The sequence below is a fragment of the Petromyzon marinus genome, chromosome 7, assembly GCF_048934315.1.
Source record: "Petromyzon marinus isolate PM22_M1 ecotype Great Lakes invasive population chromosome 7, UKy_Petmar_22M1.pri1.0, whole genome shotgun sequence".
NCBI classification, from domain to species: Eukaryota; Metazoa; Chordata; class Hyperoartia; order Petromyzontiformes; family Petromyzontidae; genus Petromyzon; species Petromyzon marinus.
In genome coordinates this window covers 12726912-12753784 of record NC_133673.1, presented here as the reverse complement: position 1 = coordinate 12753784, position 26873 = coordinate 12726912, and the positions used below count along the sequence as shown (strand labels likewise).

General features: G+C 44.0%; 1 protein-coding gene across 1 annotated transcript in view; it reads right to left on the bottom strand.

Moving 5' to 3' along the window:
• Nucleotides 1-1909: 1909 nt before the first annotated feature.
• The window catches only part of ARL1 (ARF like GTPase 1), a 40996-nt gene continuing 16032 nt past the window's right edge, over nt 1910-26873 (bottom strand). The window contains exons 3-6 of the mRNA XM_032949192.2: nt 7490-7571; nt 6306-6417; nt 2865-3043; nt 1910-2518 (exon numbers count right to left, since the gene is read on the bottom strand). Of these exons, the coding sequence (XP_032805083.1) occupies nt 2488-2518; nt 2865-3043; nt 6306-6417; nt 7490-7571 (404 nt within the window). The 3' untranslated portion in view covers nt 1910-2487. The remainder of the gene's footprint in view (nt 2519-2864; nt 3044-6305; nt 6418-7489; nt 7572-26873) is intronic.

Sequence of the window (26873 nt, the reverse complement as noted above, 5' to 3'; positions counted from 1 at the left end):
ATGTTTACACACACCAGGTATTCACTTGAGGCTGAGTCGACCTAGGGGAGACCCATTACCAGTTTAGATGTTCGTAACCTGTCTTGGTGGGGGAATCGAACTTGCGTCACCGGGTTCATCGCGCAGCGAGCTAACCGCTGCACTACCACTCCCCACTGTACACAAACACATATGTAAGAGCATGCATATGCATGCAAATAGGATGGAATTACCGTCAATGGGTGCAAAGGGACGTTGAAAGTTATTCGTGTTAATTCCTTCACCGGAGGACGCATTCAATTCAAGACGCAATTCGACAGAGCTCTTGTATTCAAGGTTCTTTCGGTAAAGTCACGTAGAAGGGAAACAAAATAAAATAAAAATCATCATTTGATTGTTTCCATTCTACGTGACTTTACCGAAAGAACCAAGGATATGAATCCCTGCAGTCACGAAAGCTTTAAACCAAAATTGAGAGCTCTTGTAGTTTATGCGAAGGGCACTGGGTCGCAGTAAGTAGAGTGACCAATAATAATCGAGTTTGTTGATAATAAAAAAACAAGTACTATGTACGACGCTCGCAAAGCATGAGTCCATGGAGACGCGAGGTGGACACCTTCGCCCTGGGTCGGCGTGACCAGGAGGAATTGGATGTCACAAATAAAACGCGCAATTTCGCAATCGCTCAAAACCCTTAAAAAAAACACCTTTTAAAAGCAACTCGACCCTACACCTTCATGCTTGCAAGAGTACACACACAGACACACCAAACACCACCGCACGCAGGCAAACTGCAAAATAGCTTGTTTCTGACGACATATTTTTGGTTAAAAGACCCCACCGGGACTGGTTTCATGCTTGTTATGCAGAGCTTCTATTAGGTTTTAATGCGCAGTGTTTGGCGTTTTTTTTCCAATGTCAACAATGCTCAACCCGACACCGTGTCAACTTTCACCGCGCCGTTTTCTGTAACGCCACCAAACTGTGATGCAGATGGCTCCCCCGAGACACACTGAATACTGGTGCTGCTGCATTGGTTTTCTCACGGTTGTGCTGTATAGCTTTCCGATGTGTTTTCAGGTTTGTTTTATTTACTCGTTTGCTGCAGAAGCTTCCAGGAAGAGGAACGAAACGTCGGACGTCATGCCGACCAACATTTGATATGAATTAAACAAAAACACAATGGACAGTCACTTAATGTCCCTGCTGTAAGAGGCCAATAATTATTAGTCGTGTAGCGATGAATCAATTCATCAACAGATTATCAAGCTAACAATACATGGATATAATTTTATATGCAAGAATCACTGTTGGTGTATACATTGCACGTAGTTGATTGATGACTCCTCCAGCCACTAGAGGCCACTACATTCAGCACACTTAAAAATTAAAGAATTGATCATTGAATCTAATCGCAAACGTGAATCGCAAGAATTACTTGTATCGGATTCAGGGGTTAGCATTATTATATGTGGGATATAGAATAATTCATCTTACCTTAAAGGGATGTATAGTGTCTTTAGCAAGGCGTTTTACAGCATTTAAAAAATTGTACATAGTATGCTAACAATTTGAAATAAAGAATTGGGTTATTGTAAGCGGCGGTGTAGTTTCGATGCAGTAAAACAAAAGCGATTGATAAGGAGGTATTGGGAAAGGCCTGGTCGTAGTTAGGGGGGGGGGGCGACAGAAAACTGGGCCGCTGAAAAGTAATCAGGCATCATTGCAATAATTAACTTTAACAGAACGAGTGAGAACTCAGAACCTGGGACAGCCAAAACATTTCAAAAACAAAAGCGTGCAATCTGCATGCCGCTCATTACGCACCCGTTGGATGTTTGTGCACGGATGAGGAGCGGAGCGGCAGATAATTGTGACGCTCATTAGTTGAACTCTCGGCAGCATAAAATACAAAGAAACAACCCAGGTGTGCCTTTAAATCGAAAACTTGTTTATTGAAGAGTAACGCAAAACGTTGCAGTGGACAGCTAGCTATAGACACCAGGCTTACAAAAGCAAAGACATGAACACAAACCTCAGGATTTTTTTTGTTAAATGGCCAAGAATAAGTAGTAGAAGAAGAAAAGTGTTCCCCGGTCAAGTTTTAGTTTTCGGTGATGTCAGTTTGGACGTTAAATATATATCCTCAACACTAATGGTGTTAGCGATAACTCCAGAGAATATCATCACATCTCCAGTTGCAAATAAAGAAGCATTAAAGGAGGCTCACATCTACGCATGCATCAATGCCACATCATGACACATCAACCGCATTTATACAGCTGAAAACGAGGGACCGATAGGCAAAAACAGAAACCCAAAGTCATTCTTTAAGGACACGGAATGTGACCTTCCAGTGAGGTTTAAACAGCAACAATGTATTCTCTGCACCTTAACCCTGTACACACGTGGGATTGGGGCACCCGGCTGGCCACCGCCAGATAGGAAGGATACTTTACATAATCGTGGACTTGGTGGAATCAAAGGATTTATTCACTCCGGTGGTATTCACTGCCTCGTCTTTAGAGCCTCCACCAGCCTGTCGAAGCGCACACACGCACGAACACAAGGCAACAGAACACCGCGTATTAGGAGGCAAAGTACACAACCTACATTTACCTTGAGCTCACTTGCACAAAGGAGCATCGCTGTTTGCTTCATTCAAGCTGCACCTGTCCCCCGTTGACAAGTGCATGAGTAACAGAGGTGATCGTGACAGCAACAGCTATTGTGGCATAGTCAGCAACTGCCCTATTCTAGATTTATGGGTGGCTGCGGCGGTGGAAAGAGGTCATGCTCCCAGGATGTGAAGATGTGCATGCAGAACCTTGGGAAAGGAAAGGTGCCAGATTTCATATTTGTGAGTTGCTCGCAAAAGGGCCTACCACTCCATGGCCTCATCGAGCCCGGTCCCCTTGGTGGCGGACGTCTTGAAGATCTGCCACTTGCGGTCCTTGAGGGCAGACAAACCCAACGAGTTGGCCACCTCGGTGGGTGTCATTGCCTGCTCCATGTCCTGCTTGTTGGCGAACACCACGAGGATGGCCTTCTTCAGCTCTTCTTCCTGCAGGGGTTGGCACACACAGCAACAGCCGCCATTCGCGCCGTTACGTGACAGTGACGTCGCCATAACAATTGTGCTAGGCTAGGTGCACTGAGGCTCTGTGAAGTGTGGAAGGCTCGCTTCCGGCAGGAGGTCATGGGAGAGACCCATATGTTACAGGTTAACCGACTGAAATGAGTGGAAAATGCACCATCGGGGCTCCGCAATGTGTGTACTTGCGATGTTTTACTCAGCCAATGCCCTGCTCATTGTGAGAATCAGTTTCCTGCCCTCCGTTATTATTGGGAAGGGCGATCTTGACAGTGCTTGCACCAGCCATCGGAAGCCCCAATCAGCTCCGCATCCTTCTGTACCGCATCGGCCCATCTCTTCTCCAGCCTGTGCCGCACCCATTTAACCCCCTCTATCTGGCCAAACGGAAGCTGCTTTAAGGCTTGTGGTGGTTGGGCATATGGGCAACATGACTCGGCCAATGCAACCCACCTGTCAGAAGAACTTACTGATGGGACTTTGTCCATCCAGATCCCAATGGCACGCACACACGCACGTGCATGCAAGCATGCATACACGCACACACAGTGACTTATTATTTACTTATATAGCCCTTCTGTCAATTAAGTGCTGGAAGAGAGCCTTCCTGCACCTTGTGGGTCATGGGGGGATATTTGACCACACTGCACTGTGCTGGTCAGTGCAGGTTGGTGAAGGTGAGGAACAGACGTTGCAGCATAGTGCAGTACAACAATGTATTTGGCTGTCAACCTTGCCCGAGAGCAATATAAAACAATCCTGCTTAGCAACCGCGATCTGATGTTTGATGAAATCTGCATTTGCATATTTAAAAATGCAAATGCAGACAATAAAATGTACTTTTACCAGAGGCAAAGAAAGCTAAACATTTCCATTATGTGTAAAAGAAACAATTTCACGCACAAACGTTCTCAAAAATGAACAGCGTTTGTTTAATTTTGTTTTCATCAGCCCAAAATCAGCCATGTTTGCTGTCAAGCTATCAGCGCATACACACCGCAAATATGGTTCACCAGAAGTAGTCAGTGATGTTTTTTCAGGAGGGGCCTACGCCTTTCTTTCACATCACACGCTCTCACTGTCTACGGGGCAGGTGCCTTCAACCTCTAGTTAATACGTATTTGTCCGTCTCAATTCTCTTACATTTACTTCTGGGAATAGAGCGAGGGAACGACATCAAGGCAACCCACGTCAGCATTTCAAGTGCATCAATGCTATCAGATCCAAGTAAAACCGATCTCGTAGCACGCATTCCTATACCTCAAGCACCCGATTACCATCTCGCGATCGTAACTGTAGAAGCTCGCATGATGCTATTCCGCAGAAGAATCCTCTCCTTAGAAATTGTAATTTCGGCACCAGTAAAACTTTTAAAGGCCTCGTTAAAACATTTTCATAAGCGTGTCCCAATTTTTTGGCAGTGACGACATCGCACAGAGTGAAATGTGGACACTTTTAATAGCCTACTTCTACCATTCTTTGTCAAGCATCCACGTTAACCCATTCCTAGCCAAAGCGTAAAATAAAGCACTCGCTCTGTACGTCTCAAAGGCACACTCAAACTCCTGGGATGTGCAATTGCGAAGACGCACGAGACACATTCGCAGTTTGTCCGCCGAAGCTTATTCCACGTCCAGCGAATGACCAACCACACGCAGAGAAAATAAAAAAAACTAATTTGGCATCGACAAAATGCGATTGCAATTTGGGGAGATTTAGAGTTGAACAAGAGCTCGACGTTCTGCAAGCACAATTTCACTTCCCTAAACTGTCCGTGCCCGCACGGTTATCACCGCCTCGCATGCCTCGTCCGGCCATGTCAAACCAAAACCACGACCAGCTGAAGCACAGAAACTCCACGAATTACTTTCACAACACAGCGCGCACGCTACAGTTACAAGAACGCATGCCTATCCAGGTTTGTGCAAATCCCACTCGCAATTTCTGACGCCTCTTTTTTAAGTGTTAACGTAAAAAAAACCACGCCGGCTTGTATTCTGCGCACCAGGACCAGTAATCGGTTTATTTATCTATCTATCACACACGTGTAAAACTGTTACCGCTGCCACGAGTTCGATAACGGGGAATACGGCCGTAATTGTGGGTTAATCTAGTTTAAAATATTAAAATACTCATCAACGATGCATGGGAATTTTATATTTGTTAATCTCGATCCACACCCTGAAAAAGTATCCAAAAAACAGTACGTGCTGTGAATCAGAATGTCGAAGCCCAATTCAAAATGAAAGTCTTAACAATACTAAAAACTAAAGGCACTTTGGCAGCGAGATGTGCGGCAATAAGGGCTATGATGAGAGTCATTATTTTGAACAGGTGAGCAAAGTCACGGCAATGCAACGATGAAGCATTCGTTTTTACATTAACAGTCGGAAGAAATGACGGTAGTTTGCATAAGGGGAGCAGTACATAAGCTGTGACTCCATTTTATCATGTCATCATCCACATTATCTTCACAAAGTGCAAGATTTGCATCTACCTGGCCAAAAAACTTGACCATCATGTTTTACTACCTATAGGTTTAGAAATGCCTTGTTATTGCATGACTAAAATATTTTTGACAAATAAAGTGTTTGAGTGGTACTGGCCGGCAAATTCCACGCGAATGGGTTAGGGTTTCGCGCTGGGATGAGACGGGTTCCCTTTAAAAGTTCCGACCATTTCGACAGATGCTGGACAGCAAGGATGTGAAGTACGCAATTTCTCACAGGGCCTCGTTCATATTTCGCAAGATATTGGGAAAGGGCATGTGAAACTCGCTGTGCCTCAGGCTGGTTGTGGAAGTATACGGTCCCACGGATCTATTGCCAATAAAACCACAGTTGGCACAGCCGGCACACTGGAAAAAAACTTACCGCAACGGCTAACGTTTATCTCAATGCAGCATAATCTTACCTGGTCAGCACTTACGATAGTTCGATTAACATTCAACCAGACCCCAATCAAATCGCCAGAAACGGTAAAGCACTGTACGATTGTAGATGGGCAAATATCTCAAAGTAAAACACACACACTTCACCTGTGTGTATTTCATTTTCTGCACAATTGTGACATATGAATGTTCAAAAACGCTAGTACACAGACGTGGGCGCACACGTGCAAACTGTGGTGAACAGAGGCATCATGGAATGTCAAGAAACATTATGAACAATAATAATAAGTCGGAAACAAACCCGCAAACATAACTGCAAACTGAAAGCGCACGCAGCCTCACCTCCAGCATGGCCACGAGCTCAGACTTTGAGATGCCCATGCGGTCACGATCGCAGCTGTCGACCACGTAAATGATGGCGTCCGTGTTCGAGTAGTAGCAGCGCCAGTAAGGCCTGCGTGAGATGGACATTAACATCAGAGAGGAATAAGAGTCAAAATAATAATAAACGTCACGAGTTCATTCAGGTAAGCCTTGGCGAGCCTCGAGACTTTTTCAGAAGGATCCTGCACTGGGAAATGTAGCCGATTTTTTTTTTAAATATATGCACAGATCTTGTCACTCCAGTGCTGGATGAAGGCCTCCCCACGCCGTGCCAGTTATGGGGACTGTTTGGCCCTATGTCACTATGCTCGTGGATTGGCGAAGGGGGTTGGGATGCAAACGACCAGTTCAGATACCACTCGCCACTGATGTTAGCCAAGGCCAGGAACCCAACTCGGGTAAGCTGGGTGTTTATCATTTTCTATAAAAGCAGAGGACCTAGAAATCCAACATAGAAGGGGATAACTCTGAAAGGTCCACACAGGTGGGTTTAAGATCACATTGCCTAAGTGAAATCTCCCGTCCACTTGGCAACCCAAAGCTACAACACCTGGTATTCCTCAGCAGTTTCCCATTCAGGTGCTAACCAGGCTGAACCTGCTTAGGTCCCAACATCTGATGAGATTGGGTGCATTCAATGTGATTTATTCTTTGATATGGATTTGGCCAACATTACAATGCAGGACCCTCCTGAAAAATAGTTTTGAGAGTCAATAAAGCTGTCTTCAATAAATGAATGACAATGCACTATTAAATGTGCATTCCAATGATCATGAAATATATAAGCTACAATTATATGAACAGAGGACTGAAGGAGACACAAAATAAAGTTATATTATAAAGCATGAGCCAGCAATGTGAAATATACATCATATGCTGGTTGCCAAAATGTTTGTTTCCATATAGTTGTACGATGTTTGCATTTTACATTATTACTTTTTAAGTGTTGTACCTCATTTAATAGATTGTGGCATTTTTTTTTTACATCTACAAGCACTTTGTACACATTCACCACAATCGATTTCTTTAACATGGCTTGCATAGGACATTACAAGAGCCAAACAAATGTCTTATTGGCCGGGCAGCAGTGAGGTCTATTTGGTTTACAGCCAAGAGGACCCAGCTGTTTCCGATGACCTCACCTGATGCTGGTCTGTCCTCCGAGATCCCACACTTGGAACCTCAGATTTTTGTAGGTCACAGTTTCAACATTGAATCCAATGGCTGGGGAGAATAAAACAGAGGGAGTGGAGAACACAGAGAGACGCACAATGAAACGGCTTTAAAGCCATTGACATATTTCATCATCACCAGTCATGAGCCAAGGTAGTTTAACATTAATAATCTAGAGGAGAAAGCGGCCGGCTGATTTTAGACCAACTCGAGTAACAGATTAAAATGCCTGTACACGCGCATTGATGAGATAGATGTCACCTCTTTTAAACAATGTATTAAGTACAACAATAATGGATAGTGGGTGGGGGGGGTTAAAACAGGGGTCAGCAACCTGCGGCTCTGGAGCTGCATGCAGCTCTTTAAGGACTGCTTCGAGATGTTACTTATTCAGCACCAGTCTCGTACTCGCATGCACTGCGGCTCTTGAAATAGTTTTTTTTACCGAATTTGAAAAAAAGGCTCTTCTTGCTATTTTGGTTGCCGACCCCTGGGTTAGAAAGTAGATAACAAATTGTCCAACATATTCATGTCAGGGGTAAATCAAACCGAGCCCATGAACAGTCTTGGGGCAATCGTTGGCTCACTGCCAGCTGGTTGCTGCTGCCGTCTATCGGAGTTGCCTCTGAGTTGCTCTACTACTGTACGCTGCGTTGCGAGTCAAAATTATGAATTATTATTAGAAAGAATACAATTGTGCACACGTATATGCGGAGCCCTTTCGTCAATCCACGGCTGGATGAGGGCCTTCCCTACGTCGTGCGGGCAGTGGGAGTTATTTGATGACGCCACTGCACGGTGTGGGTTGGCGAACGTGTGTTACAAAGTCTCGTTAACAATAAGCAATGTCGTCAGGACTTGCGGAATGTAGAGATTTTTTAAACAAAAACATATTCTCCTCGACCGAGTTTGTCAACAGGTTCAGAGATAAATTTCGATTTAAAGCTTTCGTGACTGCAGGGATTCATATTCTTGGTTCTTTCGGTAAAGTCACGTAGAAGGGAAACAATAAAATAATAAAAATATAAAAACAATAATAACGTTTAATTTTATTGTTTTATATTTTTATTATTTTATTGTTTCCCTTCTACGTCACTTTACCTAAAGAACCAAGAATATAGGTTCAAAGATTTGAATGTGTGATAGATAGACATCAACAATGATTCCATCTCACTGGTTATTTTATACAAGCTGCAGTTTGAGATGATGTTGTGCAGTTAGTACTGTACATGTTTGCTCATTAATAAAAGATTATTCATTTGACAATTTTAAAACTTCCTTTTTTAATGTGAAAAAATCTAATCAATTATACCAAATATATATATAAAAAAAGAAAAATCAGAGATGTTTATATGATAGAACTTATTTCATCTGGTCATCCCTTCAGATGGAACATCTCATTTGCAAAGGTGTCACGGGTGTTAAGTGACACACGTACAGCAAACATGTAAATTACACGTGTACCTACATTTTAAATTTATTACTTGTACAAATGAACTTGACAGCCATACACATGCATCAATAAATAAGCGGTGTTCACCGCCAGTGGCTGTGGCACGAGCTCTCGCTGTAACAGTTGTAGACGTTGTGCAAATTTTTTAAGTCAAATATTTAAGTAAGTCGAGGCTGGCGGCATATATAACGTGCCCAATGAAGCAGCTCTGTGTCCGAGAGAGTGTGCCGTCTGTGCGTTTATACTCGAGTCATGTTAAAAGCATTGCGATTTTTAGGACAGAAGAGCAGCGTTATTGTTGGGAGTAAAATGACAGCTGCTCAGCTAAGTAAGAAGCACCATTTAAATGCGTACACTTGCCCAGTGGACTACCTTCTATTTTGGGGGACAGCCATGTCAAGGCTGTTGTACATATACCACAGTTGCATTGTCAGCTATATTTGCAAATAGAGTTGTAGACAGTGTCTACCTTTTTAAAGGGAACTTCACGAGGCAGCAGAACAAACGTCAGCAGAACACAGTCAAGTAATATTATATTTAGTGTGTTTTGTACATTAATTTCATGCGACAGTGACACTCGAAGCACAAATGACAACACCATGTCTTCTAGGCCTGTGTGTATGCAATATTGACCTCAGACAGGGGTCATTTGGTCTAAACGGTGAATGGAAAAAAACGTTCAGTTGCAGCACAAAACCAAAGCTGCATGGGTGGGATGGTGGGGAAGGGTGGTCCTATGTATGCCCAATTAATATACTGCGTGAAAACTGGGTACAAATTGCACTATTGGGAGTTTCTGACGAGATTACTTACATCAAATCACACACAAACGCACAAGCAAACGGCGCTGGTGTGGTCACATCATTGAAGAATTGCTGTTCGTGAGCAACTATTGATGTTGGGGTGGCACATGGGTGAACAGACAGGGCAGCACCACAGCCACAGCTTTGTCTGCCAAAGCCACTGTTGACACACCTGCAATGGGCACGCACAGTTTAAGCCGAGTCAAATTAAAGGAGTGAGCCAGGTGTGAACGCCAGTTGTCAGTGGCGTGCCAACTTGGATATCCAACCATGAACACAAGTACTCAGGGACGGTGTAGAAACGGCAAGCACAAAAATGTATTTACGTGTACACACATAAAAAAAAAATATCGAACTTTAATCTTTTATTGTAAAGTCCCTTTGTCAATGCATGGCTGGATGAAGGTTTACCCCATGCCGTGTGAGTCACGAGGGTTGTTTGACCATACTTCACCACACTGGTCAATGCAGGTTGGCGAAGGGAGGGTAGGGCCAGTTAAGATATAACTTGCCATTTATGTAACGCATGACCGGGAATCAACCTTCATTAAGTAGATTCAAAGTGCAGGTCGCCAACCTCTGCACCCAGCGCGTTACACACTTAGTAAAATTTCTAATTTCTGAATCTTGGCGGCAATGGACTACACCGTGGATCACGTCGCCAGCAGAGCAGTAAGTAATGCATAACTCGGGACAAATATTGAAAGATTGCCAAAAAAACGCTGCCGTACGACATAATCATGACAGAAATGGAGGGCCACTCAAATGGGCCGTACCGATCCGATAGGAACCAATCCCCATGCAAACATAGAATAGCACGCATGCCTGCCATGCGTGCATGTCTGCCATGCGAGCATGTCACACACAACACCCAAAAATCTAGGCACTGAAATGCTTAAATGACAATGCACTTTCTGCTTCGTCCAAGCCAAAATGTTTACACCACCTGCTACGGCACGCACTTCCTTTTTGGCAGGCAGCATTACCCTGACTTGCTTATGCAAATTTTTTTTAAATGAATGCAAACAGTGAGACAATTAGAGGTGGGGGGACCATTCACCACCAGCAGTGATCAAACTTTCTACACTCAGCTTCCCAGTATTTTGGCCTGAACTGTAAGAGGCAATAAAACATACCCTCCACTGCTGATCAAACAGCAAGCAACACAGAAATGATGAGGGATTAACGTGACAAGGGGACGCTGACTGTGTTTGTGGTCAAAGCAAAGGCACTGGGGCCTCTTGTGTGTTTGTACTTGCACGGGGCAGTTAGAGTCTGGCTTAAAGGCTGTCTGTTCTGGACTCATTGCTTTTGTTATAGAATCCACAGTATTTATTAATAATGGTAAAGACGCAGCCCTGCAACTGCTTGTTCAGGCCACTGCTGGTGGAAGGGCCTCCACGACAGGGAGTTCTGGTGGGCCCTTTCGGGAATATTTTGGCCTACTCTTCCATGCTGGCCAAATGTCTTGGCAGTGCGTGGGAGTACCCACACTCATTCGTCCACCATGCCAGACCTACGGCGACTGATTTATACTGCTCGATGGAGAGGTGGGGTGGAGAGGTGGGGTAGAGAGGGGAAGGGATTTAAGAAACGTGCCCACTGTTGCTTATAACGACAGCATCCGCATCGGCAGATCAAACCGGTGACCTATGGACTGCAAGTCCAACGTGCTAATGATGATACCATTACAGCATATTCCATGTATTCGCTGTAATACGTTTTAGTTTTCTATCATGTTGGAAAAACGAACGCGTCGTGGCAATGATGAGCCGTAGATTGCGCGATAACTATTGTCGGTGCATACACACGGTGCGCGCACACCTCACGTACGCCACACGGTGCTGTTTGTTTTTACAATCGGGCGCAAGCGTGCATGCCTGGGTAAACGCAAATCGTGTGAACGCACACTCATGAATAGAGTTGACGAGCTCGGGCAAAGACACGCTTGAGACACGACAGCAGCAACGTGGCCCTTAAACCAGTGACCTGGCCTCCACACCGCCACAGCTGTCGAAATAAGACAAACAAGCTCTGTGCAAACTAGCAAACCCAACGTCCAGAAACTGAATGTCTGCTTGGCACTTGAATGTTCCATTCGGATATGGGCCGTTGCCCCAACACATGGCCTATTATGTTTTTTTTCTTTTTAGCTCAGTCTTATGGACAACCACGTTTGGTGTTCATCATTTGTAAATTCGTACTGAAGCTCTGCAAATGACCACCATCATCGTTTATTATTCACACAGTGCCTCCCATGCGGTACATTGCGAGGTGCCAGAACAATGAGACATTTTAGATGAATTACTCAGAGCAAGGAAGTGATGAGAGATCAAATCGAAAGTTCAGAAATAATACATTATGGGCAAAATATACAACAAATGAGAATAAACAGCATTCAAAAGCTGAACTGGGGACAAGACCACTTAAGTTTCGATCCACTTAATTATATTTTGTCCACAAATGCTGTGGACAGAAGAACCCCGCGAAAAGCCCCACTTTCTTATTGCAGTGCATCGACTAAAAACATTCCCCTTGAGACGGAAAGGCAAATCAGAACTCACAGCAAAGAAAGATTAATTTAAAGGTAAAACATGAACCAAAACAAACTGCTCTGACATTGTAGCTATAGCACCTAGAGTAGGTATCCGTAGTTGTCCGGTGGAGTTTTAAAAGTTTTTGATGAGATGAAAAGGGAAGAAGAAAGGCCATTAAAGGCGACTTTGAGATTCACTCTTGTGACAGCACTGTGACGAGACTGCCATACCCTTCAGTGACATCATTAGAGTGCACATGAAAATACATTAAGTCTTTTTTTCACGTAAAAGGCGTTTCAAACTTGTTTCAAACAGCCAAGGACATACATAATAGGTACAGAAGAATGAATGTGATAACGCAAAGATTAATTCATATAAATTAATTCTTACCCAAACGACACTCCGATTCAATCAGGGGCGTGACAATCAATTAGGCACGTATGATCCGTGCAAATAATATAAGGCATTACGTTTAGGCGAAGGCGACAAACAAGCACTTTATTGAGAAACAATACAAAAAGTATTCGGGAATTTTTTTTTACGATTTATGAACTGAATTAGGATCCTGGCTTGGGACAGTTCACTGAACCACTGTGGGAGCGTCGATAGTCGCATACCGACTCTAACAAAAAACAATGCAAATCAGATCGCAAAAACGGTACTACAATAATACATGCGAAACGTTACCCCGACTCGTGAAAATTCATCAAATCGCTGCGGGGGAAGGGCGGGATAAATAGGTGTCAACAACAACAGAGTTTTTTGTTGTTGTTGTTGTTTTCAGCACGTTCATATAAACAGCTTTGCAGAGATTGCTTTCACTTCCAAACGTCGACCTCATCTCACGGTCACAGTGATGGCATGCAACCGAGTGGGCGTTTGGCTTGCATTGCGCAATGAAGGCCGCCCGACAGGCTGCCAAGATAACCGGCGTGAGCCGGGAGACAGAGGGGACCCACGAGCAGCAGGGCTACGCTCAGATGCACCCCCCCCCCCCTAACGCCGTGCCCCCGGAAAGCTCTGCCCACAGCACCTCAGCCCCATCAACGATCTTGCTAAAGCGATAGCTGCTGGTTGCCATGGCGCAGAGTATACTATCGGGCTGTCACAACGGAGTGCGTTAAGGGTAAATATTAATCACCAACATCCGCCCCCTCACCCCACCACTGCTCCTTCCTTCGCCCAGCCAAGATTCCATCAAATAAATAACGAGTTTAACATTGCAACGAATGTCGCATCTCCAGTGGCCGTTTTGAGCTGGATAAATTTCCCCCTTGAGGGTCAAATGGAAGATTGACAAGAGGGAACACGTCTTACACCACCCTCCTGTTTTTCGCCGCGTCATCTGCCAGGCATCACTTCGTGACAGTTCTACCGCATTACTCAATGGTTCTTCAATGGCTGCCGATTCAGAAACGTATCGCGTACACAGTGGCATCCGTCACTCATCAGACTCTGACAGGGCAGTCACCCATCTAATTGCCTGAACGGCTCACAATTCACAATCCGATCAGGCATCGGTGATCGGACAGCAAATCCCTGCTTGCGATTCCACTGACCAGAACCGTAATGGCTGGCAGAGCATTTCCAGCTCCCTCTCCATCGGCCTGGAACGCTCTTGCCCCATGACCTTCGATCACATTCTATCCCATGAAAGGTTTAACAAAAATATTTTGAAACACCGTTGTTTTTACGTAGCCTTTGGGACTTACACCAAAAGTCACCGGCACCTCCACATTCAATCATCGGCCACAGGCCTCGGCATTGTGACATTGCATATGAATTACGGCGCTGGCTAAATAAATGTGCTTATTATTGTTATTTTTTCTTAGCGGCTCAAATAGGATGGTCCATTGCTGCTTTGTGAGCTGCGCGAGATATCCGACCAGACTTCACCACACCAGTCAACGTCGATTGGTAAATGAGGAGGGAGTGCAGAACAACAATGGATTTTGCCGAAGTGCCCTCACTGATGCCGATTACACCAGTCTTTTTGCGCATGGTGGTCACCCATACAAGCACTACACCAGGCTCAAATTCTGCTTGGCCTCTCAGATCTGTTCCAATCAGGTGCATTCTGGACGCGACGGTCACAGGCTCTTCTTCGGGGTTAGAAGACCCAAATTCACGGGCACAAGACCCCAGGATGAGGCATATACAGCGTGTGGCACTATGGTGGATAAAAGGCGATTGAAAGGACATCTGGGATGCCGTCTTTAGGGGCTGTTCTCTGGCACAAGGTGATGTGCTGCTCACTGTGGAAGGTATGAATGGAAATCTCTCTCGTCACAGTACACAGCTGAAAGCACCGTTGGAACATTATTGGGAGAAAAAAATGCCTACAAATATATACTTTTGAAATCGCAACCCATTATCCATCCACCTTTATGTTCTATTTTCAATGCTTGTAAAACCTAAAATACTCCAAAGATTAACAAACATTGTTCATGGCACACTCCAAAATAGATGTGGACAAACACTTCCTTGCAAACAAAAGGCAAAGAATGTTAAGAAATAACTTATTTAAATAAATTACTCATGTTTTTGGTTCCTATAGTCCAGTAGCGCTAGGGAATGTAGAAGAGCAGCACTACGATTGTATCTGTAAATTCCTTTTTCAGACCAGTCTTTGAGAGATTATGGGAATCGCATGTCCAAAAAGTTATCTAGAAAAATACCTGCGCTCGGAACAAAATTCTGAGCGGCGATAATGATCAAAACAATAACCATATATATAAAAACTTATGATTGTCAACCTACAAACAGGAATGCACGCTTGGATACAGTTTAAGTATTCTGTATTTAACCAAATGAAAGCTCTAAAAAGAGAGTTATTGCTTTTGTAATGGCAGACCCGGTTTTAACGATCTATGAAAATTTCCTGCAAATTATTGTTGGTGACATTCTTGAGTAAGCTGGGCAAAGAAACGACAGAAAACAATGACGATGGGGCGATAAAACGATATAATAAATCATTGATTCTGGAATCAAATTATTGGCTTGAAATACTACGCCTTATCGAATGGCTGGTGAAGGGGAGCTGATGGAGATGGGAAGGTGAATCGATAGATACATGTCAACTTTTCTCATTATCTGCAAACTTACATTTTGGGGCAGTAATCGAACACCGGACCCACAGTTTTGGCCAACATGTAGAGAACCCTCATCTCCACTTAGTCCCATCGGACTGGTAGTACTCTTAGTGCAGTGTGGATTCCATCATAGCTTATGTTTTTGAAACAATGAACCAGCTGTTTCACAATGAAAGTACAATTGCGTTACAATGGTTTTGTTGATGGCATGGCTGGCACATATACAGGAAGAGATAAGGACAGTGAATTTGTTTTCGATGAGGGTAAGATAAGAGAATAATCAAATTTCATTTACGAGAGCACATTTTGAATTGTTCAATGAATCACACTATTTGTTTATTTAAATGCTGAAGCTGTCCTCAAACTTTTCAAGTCCCGCTGTTCATTAAACAGGAAATAATAACGTTCATCAAGAAAAACTAATGATAATTTCACAGTGCAAACATTGCTCACAAACACCGTGCTATAAACCCAAACACCAGTTTTATTCCTGGCCATGGCTAATGGTGGTGACTGACATTTGAAATGGTTCTGAGTCACCCTTACTTGATCAACCTGCACTGCCCAGTGTAGTCAGGTATTGTCAAACAACCTCTATGATCAATTGAAATCACGTGGGCTGGGGGCATTCATCCAGCAGTGGATTGACAATGGGCCTGCAACTTTAATCTGTGGCTCACGCATATATTTCTAACAGATACATTTTTTTTAAACCATCATCAGCAATCCAATGCGTGGGCTAAAAAAAAAATGGGGATCCGCACCCTATTCTTTCAACTTGCCCAATGAACTTGACACGTGTGCAGTCAGGCCACCTCCATGTCAAATCCGTGGAAGTGACTGCCAAAAGCGGGCAGGAATGCAGGCAACCAATAAACAACCGCACGGTGTAACCGGTCCTTCAAGTCCTCCCTAGCCTTGAGAGCTGTGCCATTCGTCGCAAATTTATATATTCCTGTCACCCGAGGACAATGCCAGCAAAGTATGCGGTGTAGTGATACGACATGCGCTTTTAAAACTTGGCTACGGGTGGAAATATGTCCATTTTGGTTTCTTATTCTGTGTTCGTTTGTGGACAATGCCTAATTTTAACGCATATTAAGAGTAGTTATATTGCTCTACCCTAGTCAAGAATTGGTTTGTATACTTCTCGAAAACAGCCCATCACTGATAACACTTTACGATTATTGGTAACAAAAGGGTGTAATGTTGTAGCAGTGAAAGTATTGTCACATTTATCACTACTTTATTGATGTACATTTTCTTATCCTTAATTAAATGGGATTAAATTTTGATTTTAATTTTGATTTTGTTTCCCTTCAACGTGACTTTACCGAAAGAACTAAGAATATAAATGGGATTACATAATCTTAACATCATTTTCTATCACTTAATCCTTTATTGTACGAACTATTAACCACGACATGATCCTGTGTGGTTGTGAAGCCTGCCAATCAGCATTTTGCGTGCTCGTGCGTGTTTATCAGAAATTGTAAACTTCTTTGCATGAAATGTTTACCAATCCTCAACTTTCTTGTCCAACTGTGGCAAACCAATTCATCAGGAGCTCGCGATATGTTACAGGGAAAAAAGCACATACCCACACATGTCATTTTTTTAAGGAACTGAAAAAAATTCAAGGGCCCTTCTCAGTATTCAATCCAGTCAGCACGTCTTGTTTTTAAAACATCTACACACGTGCATTCGTGGCGTAATGTGGAGAGGACAACTAATCCGTCTTTACGAACCTTTGACCGAAATCGTCTTCGAAATCTATATAGCCATGCAAACTACCAGAGCACCTTTTTCCACTATCTGCATGTAGATCTCACATGAAGGCGGACAAGTCAGCAGGCACTGATGCGTCTCAGTCGAGGCATGCATTAAAACCTGCCCTTTAAAAGCAGCCACGTAATGTAGTGAAGCCCCCTCACTTTAAGCAACTTGTTACGGAATGCAATGGAAACTTTTGTTTACCTTGCAGTTCCTAGTACTACAGTACTGAATTAATACCAATTTAATATAAAGCCGTTGTTAATCCACTGCTAGATTAAACCCCCCCCCCCCTACGCCGTGCAGGTTGTCAGGGTTGTGTGACCGTACCTCACCACGCTAGTCGGTGCCAGTTCGTGAAGGCAGATGTGGGATTATAGAAGTACAGTACAACATTGGATTTTGCTGCTCTGCCCACCGCGTAGCTCCTTAGCCCGCAACACCTGATGTGCGTGGCCATCGCACAGGCAAGCGAGATGCACCATCCCGCTTCCAACATCTGAGGACGTCGTGTGCATCCCTCGTGCTGCGGTCATAGGCTTTTTTTTCTTCCTATGACAGTGGTTTTTAATATTTCCTGTACTTTTGGAAAACAAAAATAAATGGGCTTTGCAGCTGTTCACTTCTGTTTTCTCTTACAACACAACCGTGCAATTTGAACTGGGGATGGAGCTTGGTTGAAAATAACACTGGCGGGGTATACAATTCAATGTACCGGAACATTTTTCTTGTGTGTGTGTGAGTGAAGAGCAGTGGTGATTGCAGCTCATAGGGGCGTACAGATAGTACAAACACGCTTATGCAAAGACACGCACACACATACCACTCCTCAACACACGTGCACAGTTGTAAATGTTGTAACATAGGCTTCATGGGTCTAAAGATGGATCCATTCGTTGATTTAGAAAAAATCTTAGGCTTACAAATTCCTAACATCTCATGGGTTCCAACGACTCCTGCAGCCAGTCGTGGCGTCCTTGATCTTCACTGCAATGTAACAAAAAATGATTTATTTAATTGAATCGCAACCCTGATTTGCGGAAATGTATCGATTAATTACCTTTAGTTTTTTCTTCAACATTTAAATCATACAATTGAGGCCTCTGTGGATGCTTGGCCGAGTGAGACCCCCTTGCTGTATTATATTAGGCATTGGAACATTCAGCGTCCTGGGTCAACCACGCCTGCTCATTTCTGCGACGATTGAATAAACTATTCCGTCGCCGGCAAGTCGGATGTTAAAGACCCAGCAGGCGGCTCAGGGGACAAAGCGGTGAGCCGGCACTCCTGAGTCCACCTGGATTCAAATCTGGGTTTCAGGCGGCTGCGATTAAACTGGGTTTACAAATGCAACAAGCTGATGGTCTAAACTTGATCAACAATGGATGAAAAATCCGTCACGTTAAATTCGATTTTGCACTTAATTCGTCTAATTTTAGCTCTCAAGACTCGAACAATCTTTGGAGGCCATTAAAACGTGTGCACATCGGCGTGGATAAAGATGCCTTAACGCAGTTAGTTTTATGAGAGTGCAATACAAGGCTGGTTGCAGCGTTTCAAATAGAAATGTCTTCATCTCATGAAAAACATTTCTAAAGCACAATTGCAATGTTATTTGGGTGGGGTGGGGGTAAACATAGAAAATGACCCAGTATCATCATGTATATAATGTACATAATTCCATATCATGGAAGTACAGTAGACACTAATACTCGTAAAAATAAATTATACACGCACCTTTGGATACCCATTTTGCTGACTTTTTCAATCGTGAAAACCACTGGCGTGCATCAGCAAAGAGCGGCAACAGATAAAATGACAATTTCAATAGCGGCTGCGGGGACACGCATTCATCCAGAAAGTCAACAAATATCGTACGACAATGGGTAACACGTTCGGTACATGAACTGCATAGGGATGTAATTAATGCGACGTAAGGCCATGTCTGCGATTGTTTAGTCACCAATTACAAAATATAGTCTCACGCACACGGGTAGAATTTCCCAAGGAGAACAATTTCCATGCAATTCATCCAAATTATAGGCAAACGTTACATTTTGGGGTGGAGTGGTGGAAGTGTCGTGTGCGCACCGCATGCTGAACCAGGAAACCTGACTTCGAATGCCAGCCACGGTTTACACAAGTCGCGAGTGATAACCGAGAACAAACTTGGGACACCTACGTTTCACCAATGCGCACCGACAGCGCGATGAAGTATAGCCAAACAACCCCCCATGGCCTGCACTACCACACGGTGTGGGGAGCCTTCATCCAGCAGTGAACTGATGCCGAGGGCTGTAAAAACATCGTACGCTATTACATTCATTGAGCCATAACGTAAATTTCAGTGGATGTTACAGTGAGGTAAAAAAATTTGTATCCCCTGCTGATTTTGTACGTTTGCCCACTTGCAAAGAAATGATCAGTCTATAATTTTAATGGTAGGTTTATTTGAACAGTGAGAGACAATTACCACAACAAAATCCAGAAAAACGCATGTCAAAAATGTTTTAAATTGATTTGCATTTTAATGAGGGAAATAAGTATTTGACCCCCTCTCAATCAGAAAGATATCTGGCTCCCAGGTGTCTTTTATACAGGTAACGAGCTGAGATTAGGAGCACACTCTTAAAGGGAGTGCTCCTAATCTCAGCTTGTTTACCTGTATAAAAGACACCTGTCCACAGAAGCAATCAATCCAGCAGATTCCAAACTCTCCACCATGGCCAAGAGCAAAAAGCTCTCCAAGGATGTCAGGGACACGATTGTAGACCTACACAAGGCTGGAATGGGCTACAAGACCATTGCCAAGCAGCTTGGTGAGAAGGTGACAAAAGTTGGTACGATTATTCGCAAATGGAAGAAGCACAAGTATTTGAGCCCTCTGCAAAACATGACTTAGTACTTGGTGGCAAAACCCTTGTTGGCAATCACAGAGGTCAGACGTTTCTTGTAGTTGGCCACCAGGTTTGCACACATCTCAGGAGGGATTTTGTCCCACTCCTCTTTGCAGATCTTCTCCAAGTCATTAAGGTTTCGAGGCTGACGTTTGGCAACTCGAACCTTCAGCTCCCTCCACAGATTTTCTATGCGATTAAGGTCTGGAGACTGGCTAAGCCACTCCAGGACCTTAATGTGCTTCTTCTTGAGCCACTCCTTTGTTGCCTTGGCCGTGTGTTTTGGGTCATTGTCATGCTGGAATATCCATCCACGACCCATTTTCAATGCCCTGGCTGAGGGAAGGAGGTTCTCACCCAAGATTTGACGGTACATGGCCCCGTCCATCGTCCCTTTGATGCGGTGAAATTGTCCTGTCCCCTTAGCAGAAAAACACCCCCAAAGCATGTTTCTACCTCGATGTTTGACGGTGGGGATGGTGTTCTTGGGGTCATAGGAAGCATTCTTCCTCCTCCTCCAAAAACGGCGAGTTGAGTTGATGCCAAAGAGCTCCATTTTGGTCTCATCTGACCACAACACTTTCACCCAGTTGTCCTCTGAATCATTCAGATGTTCATTGGCAAACTTCAGACGGGCATGTATATGTGCTTTCTTGAGCAGGGGGACCTTGCGGGCGCTGCAGGATTTCAGTCCTTCACGGCGTAATGTGTTACCAATTGTTTTCTTGGTGACTATGGTCCCAGCTGCCTTGAGATCATTGACAAGATCCTCCCGTGTAATTCTGGGCTGATTCCTCACCGTTCTCATGGTCATTGCAACTCCACGAGGTGAGATCTTGCATGGAGCCTCAGGCCGAGGGAGATTGACAGTTCTTTTGTGTTTCTTCCATTTGCGAATAATCGTACCAACAGTTGTCACCTTCTCACCAAGCTGCTTGGCAATGGTCTTGTAGCCCATTCCAGCCTTGTGTAGGTCTACAATCGTGTCCCTGACATCCTTGGAGAGCTCTTTGGTCTTGGCCATGGTGGAGAGTTTGGAATCTGATTGATTGATTGCTTCTGTGGACAGGTGTCTTTTATACAGGTAAACAAGCTGAGATTAGGAGCACTCCCTTTAAGAGTGTGCTCCTAATCTCAGCTCGTTACCTGTATAAAAGACACCTGGGAGCCAGAAATCTTTCTGATTGAGAGGGGGTCAAATACTTATTTCCCTCATTAAAATGCAAATCAATTTATAACATTTTTGACATGCGTTTTTCTGGATTTTCTTGTTGTTTTTCTCTCTCTCACTGTTCAAATAAACCTACCATTAAAATTATAGACTGATCATTTCTTTGTCAGTGGGCAAACGTACAAAATCAGCAGGGGATCAAATACTTTTTTTCCCTCACTGTATGTGGTTGTGGGGTGGGGATGAGTTGGTGAGTTTGTAAACCGATTGCGAATTTGGGTGACATGCTGTTTACCGGGGCCAGTGCACTCACACGACCCGTCAACCACAACGCAAACCCATCCCGCGCCCACCCTCCTGCCTCTCCTCCACTCTACTCAGTAATTCTTTGGAGATCGTGATCTGCAAATCCCTTCCCTTTAAACCTTTGCAAGATCCTACACCCCCCCACTCCCCCGCCTCCCGCCCCATCACTGTCACGGACCAAAACTCAACGCGCAACGCGTGCAGCTTGCCTGCCCACCAGTGCTTCTTCAGACATGGGTCAGGTGCGTGCGTTTTGCAGGGTCATGTGACTGGTGCATACAGGCACACACGTACACAGCAGCACGTAAGATGCTTTACCAGCCACAGGTGTTTTTATCAGAAACGCGACCAATCGTTGCGAACGCTACGCACGCACGTGTACACGTACGCACCGCCTACGCATACGGGCCACCCTGAATGAAAGTGGGATTAGAGACGGACAATGCCTGCAGTTCTGTTGTACTTGCTGTAAAGATAGACGACAGCGGACGTTTGAACTCATTTAGTAAGATCGCTTTTGATACCTGACTACAAAAGGCATACTCTTGTGGCAAAGTGTGAATATTTTTTTCTGTCTTCAAAAAAAATCAGTCAGCATTATTGAGTAATTGCAGGCTGTACACGGTGTTTATTTTTTTGTGGGAATAAAAGCTATGCAAGGGTGCAGCTCTCTGGAATGTTAAAGATCAGGCTTGAAAAAAGCAGTATTTTTTGGCACGTAGAATCTAACAAAGGAACTTTAATTTAAATGGTTTACATCATTGATGCTCATTAAACTAAAACTACCTTCATGCTAACTTAATATTGGCCTTTACCAAATAAATGGAGGGTTGGCTATGCAGGGTGTGAAAGAAGTTCAACATGCATATAAAAGCAAAATACACATCATATGATTTGGCATTAAGTTTCAGGGCATGCCTTGGCAGGAATAGTTTGGAAGTTTATGCTTCTTATTGCAAAAATTCTGAACAAATACTGTCTTGCAAATGGTACTGGACACACTTCATAAATGGGCTAGAGCCTCAATTACTTATGTTGCTTCAATTCTGACATGTACAGTATGTAATGATACATTGCATGTGGTACACACATTAGGCATGCGTATGTTGATAAGTAATTATACATCTGTGGGGCGTGGCAGCACACCCCGCGACACGAGCTTGATTCCTGCTCATGGCCAATACCAGTGACGATCATTTGAACCAGTCCTGGCTTCCCAACCCCTCGTGTCGTGCCGGCCTTCATAGGTGCTCGCTAACAGGACTTGCCCCAAAAATGTGTGAAAGCTATTGAGGAGGGATCTTTGTCTGTTGTACATCTCTGCATATATGAGTGGAGAGTTGTGACTCAGTAGTGCATGATGAGCCAGATGATTTTAGATTCCCAGCCATAGCTAGAATCGGTGTCCAGTAGTATCAACATTTCTCCCGGTCCATCCCTTTAAATTAGTTATTGCTGCGGTGTGAAAACATCAGCACTGGAGAGACAAAGGTGGCCAGGCATGTTTCTGGCCACACCACCACCCTGTGCACCATTCTAGCTTTAATAATCATACTTATCCAAAAAGCATGGATAAAGTCACAATTTCCTGCCCAGCTTTATTAAATCCTTCCTAAAATACTGGCAGTGAAGTCAGTCTGACCATATTTCATTACACCGATCGGTGCAGGTTAGTGGAGGGGCACAAGACTGGCTGAAATACAACTCACCACTGATGTTAACTGTGACTTGGAATCAAACTCAGGTTATGAGATGCATAGCACATCGCACTCACCACTACTCCCATCACCGAAATGGCTAGACAAGAAATCTGGCACTGTGTGCGCCATTTCGAACAGAACAAGTTCGTAAGAATAGGTTTTCCCCTTTTTTCTGGCAACAGGTGTTACAATGTTAAAACACCAAACTGGAACCTTTAACAAGGAATCATGTCTGCATTAACCACAACACTTTGTGGTCAGGATGCAAACAAAAAACTAATAATATATGCATTGTCTTTGAAACTGATTGGTCTACACCAGAGAGAACAGGTTTGTGCAACAATTATCATGAAGTCCAATTTTGCATTGCATAAGCAATGCTTAAATTACTATTACCATTTTACATGATTATAAAAAAGCTAAATACGTATTATGTATAAACATGAAGGCTGCACATGTGCAATATAAGAGGCCATGAAGTTGTACTGCTCATTAACTCAAGGACAGTGATGCGCCTTTTAAACAGTTCGTAAACTAAGTTTACTAGGCATTTATGACATGAGCAAATTAGTATCAGCCTTTAATGTGCCGCCAACCTTTGCAAAACGGGTAAACCTTGCATTTTACACCACTATACAGTCGAGCAGATTGGATCCCATTCCTGCAAAACCTGCATTTAAGACTTGCGCCACGTTGTATGTGTTGCCGACTACGGCGCAGAGATATTTTAAGGGCGACAAATGGGTACATGAACCAGGACAATTTGAGCGCCCATTGTAAAAAAGAACGCATCCAAGCACAACGGTGGCAGTGAATCTACCCACCTCCACTGCTCTCGTGAACGGGGGGGGGGGGGGGGAGAGATTATTAACACAAGTGCTCATTCCAGGAGAACACATCACAGTCTACCGCCACCCTGTGTTTTATTGGACATGCAATGCCGTAAACCTTAACGATCTTCTTTGGTGAGCATTTAAGATTTTCCCCCCCTCCCTCCACCCCCTGGCACGTGCTTCAGCTGCTGGCGCCGATGGTGGTCAAAGAGCCACCCTCGTACAGACCTCCACTTCTGATGGTTGGCAAGCGTTCTGCGCGGCAAATGAAAACGCCAAGCCTCAGGGTAAATTCCCCATCTCATCCTCACCTTGCAGTTACTTTCCAAAAATAGACTCATGTTTTAAACAAAAAAAACCTGAGATGCATGATGTAAGCCCAAAGTTCTCCCGCTCCGGCACGCACAGCAAGGGCGGAGCTGTTGCTCAACAGCTTGGCCTCGTGCCACAGCGTCTGCCGTAAATCGGGCGATAAAGCATAGGCCGCGCCAACACGCAGGCAATTCTTAATAACCCAGAGCTGGTGCACGTTGTCACGGTCCCACAGACTTGTTATTTGCTCCAACTTTAGTCTGCCTTGAATTCCACGGCGATCGTTGTGCGCCCGAGCAAGCCACAGGGGCACGAAATATGTCACTCAACACGCTTTCTCGATGTTGGACACGGCTGATTATCCACCACACCTGTTTACGTGCCTACAATGAAAGTGTTGAGCTAGGGTATGATTTAAATGGGCCAAATCGGCCCCTGAGAAGCTGGTTGAACTTCTTTTGCTTGCACTTTGGCAACCGTGCTAATCGGAGATGCGGGGGAAGAACAACAACAATTTATCACAACAACAAGCAGTTCTAAAGAAATTAGTTTTAAGCTTACAGCCTTTAAGCGAGTGCACTTGAGGGCATATGGCACGAGATTGTCCTTAAGGGCGCACGTGGTGAAGTCATTCATATAACCATTGAACTGCTACGTTTTATTTATGTGAGAGACATCCGAGTGCAGTCCGATGGTGGCAATTCCAAGCACAACCATCACGTGGCAGTCAGGTTCGGTTTGACCATAACCCTGTGAAACATCCGCTGTGAACGTTTAACTATTGAATCAGGTGAACAATTAACTTAAGACTCGGTTGACGGTAAACAAGTTCGATATGCCAGAAGTCAATGTTATTATCATAAAAAGAGAAATAAAAAAAAGTATCAATTGAAATACCAACTATGTCTCGAAGGTCTATCAGTCATGTCATGGACAAATAATAATTCATATCAACTTGAAAATGGCAATAGAAAAAGGTAGCGCAAGAACAGCTTTTGGTAGATCTTTAACAGATGGTTCTTAAACAGGACCAGACATTTGTCCTCTGTGCTTCATACATAAGTTTATTGCACATCATTCATCCGCTTTAATCACAAATTATATCCAGCAATGCTGGGGGACAGGCTCACTTAGGAGAACAACCAATATAACATTTTACGATTATGTTGTTGTACAGTTATTGACATTACACTTGAAAACCAGGAGGAATATTCAAACATTATGCCTGAGAGGATATCAACATGGAGGTGGAGAGATTAAATCAGCGTGTGTGCAGATTCTCTCGATGGAATGTTGCATTTCAAGACCATGAGAGATTGGATGGCTTGGGGAGGGCTTCATTTGGAAGTAGACAGATGAAGGATAATGATAATGGTTGGTGCCGGGGCGGCAGCGGTGCACGCCTGTAATCCAGCACTGTAGAGAGGCAGCGAGGGTTGATGGATCACACAAATGTTGTGAAACTCCCTTCCCATGGACGTCGAGGTGCCATATCTGGGTTCTGGAGAATTCGGTACAGCAAATGTGGACTCCACCTGTTCCGTCTACACGGGACGGTGTTTTCCCCCTCGCACACGTGGGTTTTTCTCTGGGTGCTCTGGTCCCCCCCCCAATACATTTACACTCATTAATTGGCCAAAAACATCTTCATGTAGAGGACCACAGAGCTCCGGAGACATTTGCCGCTGGCTCACGGCCTGGCTGCCTACCCCGCTTTGTCTGTGATTCTTCGTGCCTCCCATCCGTTTGCTCTCTTCCACAGTGAGCAAACACTGTGCAGCGTGTTGCAAATTAAAATTATTATTACCATGATGATGAATATTTTGCAGCTCTTTGTTAATCTGTCGCTGGCTGACCAGCATATTTTCAAACATTCAGCATAACTGACACGAAGTGGGGATGTCATCATCCACCAGTAGATTAACTATTGGCTGTACATTATTGTTTAAATGTTGTGATCAGCCATGATCTATCCAGTATGTCACAATGTCCATCTCACGACGGAAACATGATCGAGTGTATTGGAATGAAAATGTAGGATATTTTATTGACAGCCATAGAGCGGTGGGGACTGTGTGGTGAGCTGCTCATTGTGTTTGATACAGGACACTGATAGGGAACTAAATCGGAATGCAAACAACAACAGAGTTGTTTATGCTTTGGGGTTTCTTTGCACATTTATTTCAGGTGAAGAGCAAGGCATGAAAACCCCATGCATCGGTTGTGTGTTCTGCATCCTTAAGTTACGTGGAAGGTTTGCGTAATTTTTTATGGTAATGTAATAATCCTTGAGATTATTGTCTGGGAAAACTAAACGTTACACGACACCAACAGATTAAACAATTAATCCATGACGATATAACAAATAACAAAAACTACCACATCTATTGATTGTTGGGTGTAAAACATTAAATAAAACGAGAAACATCACACCCAGGCATAGATTCTGTAACATTTTCCAATATGAATTTGTTCT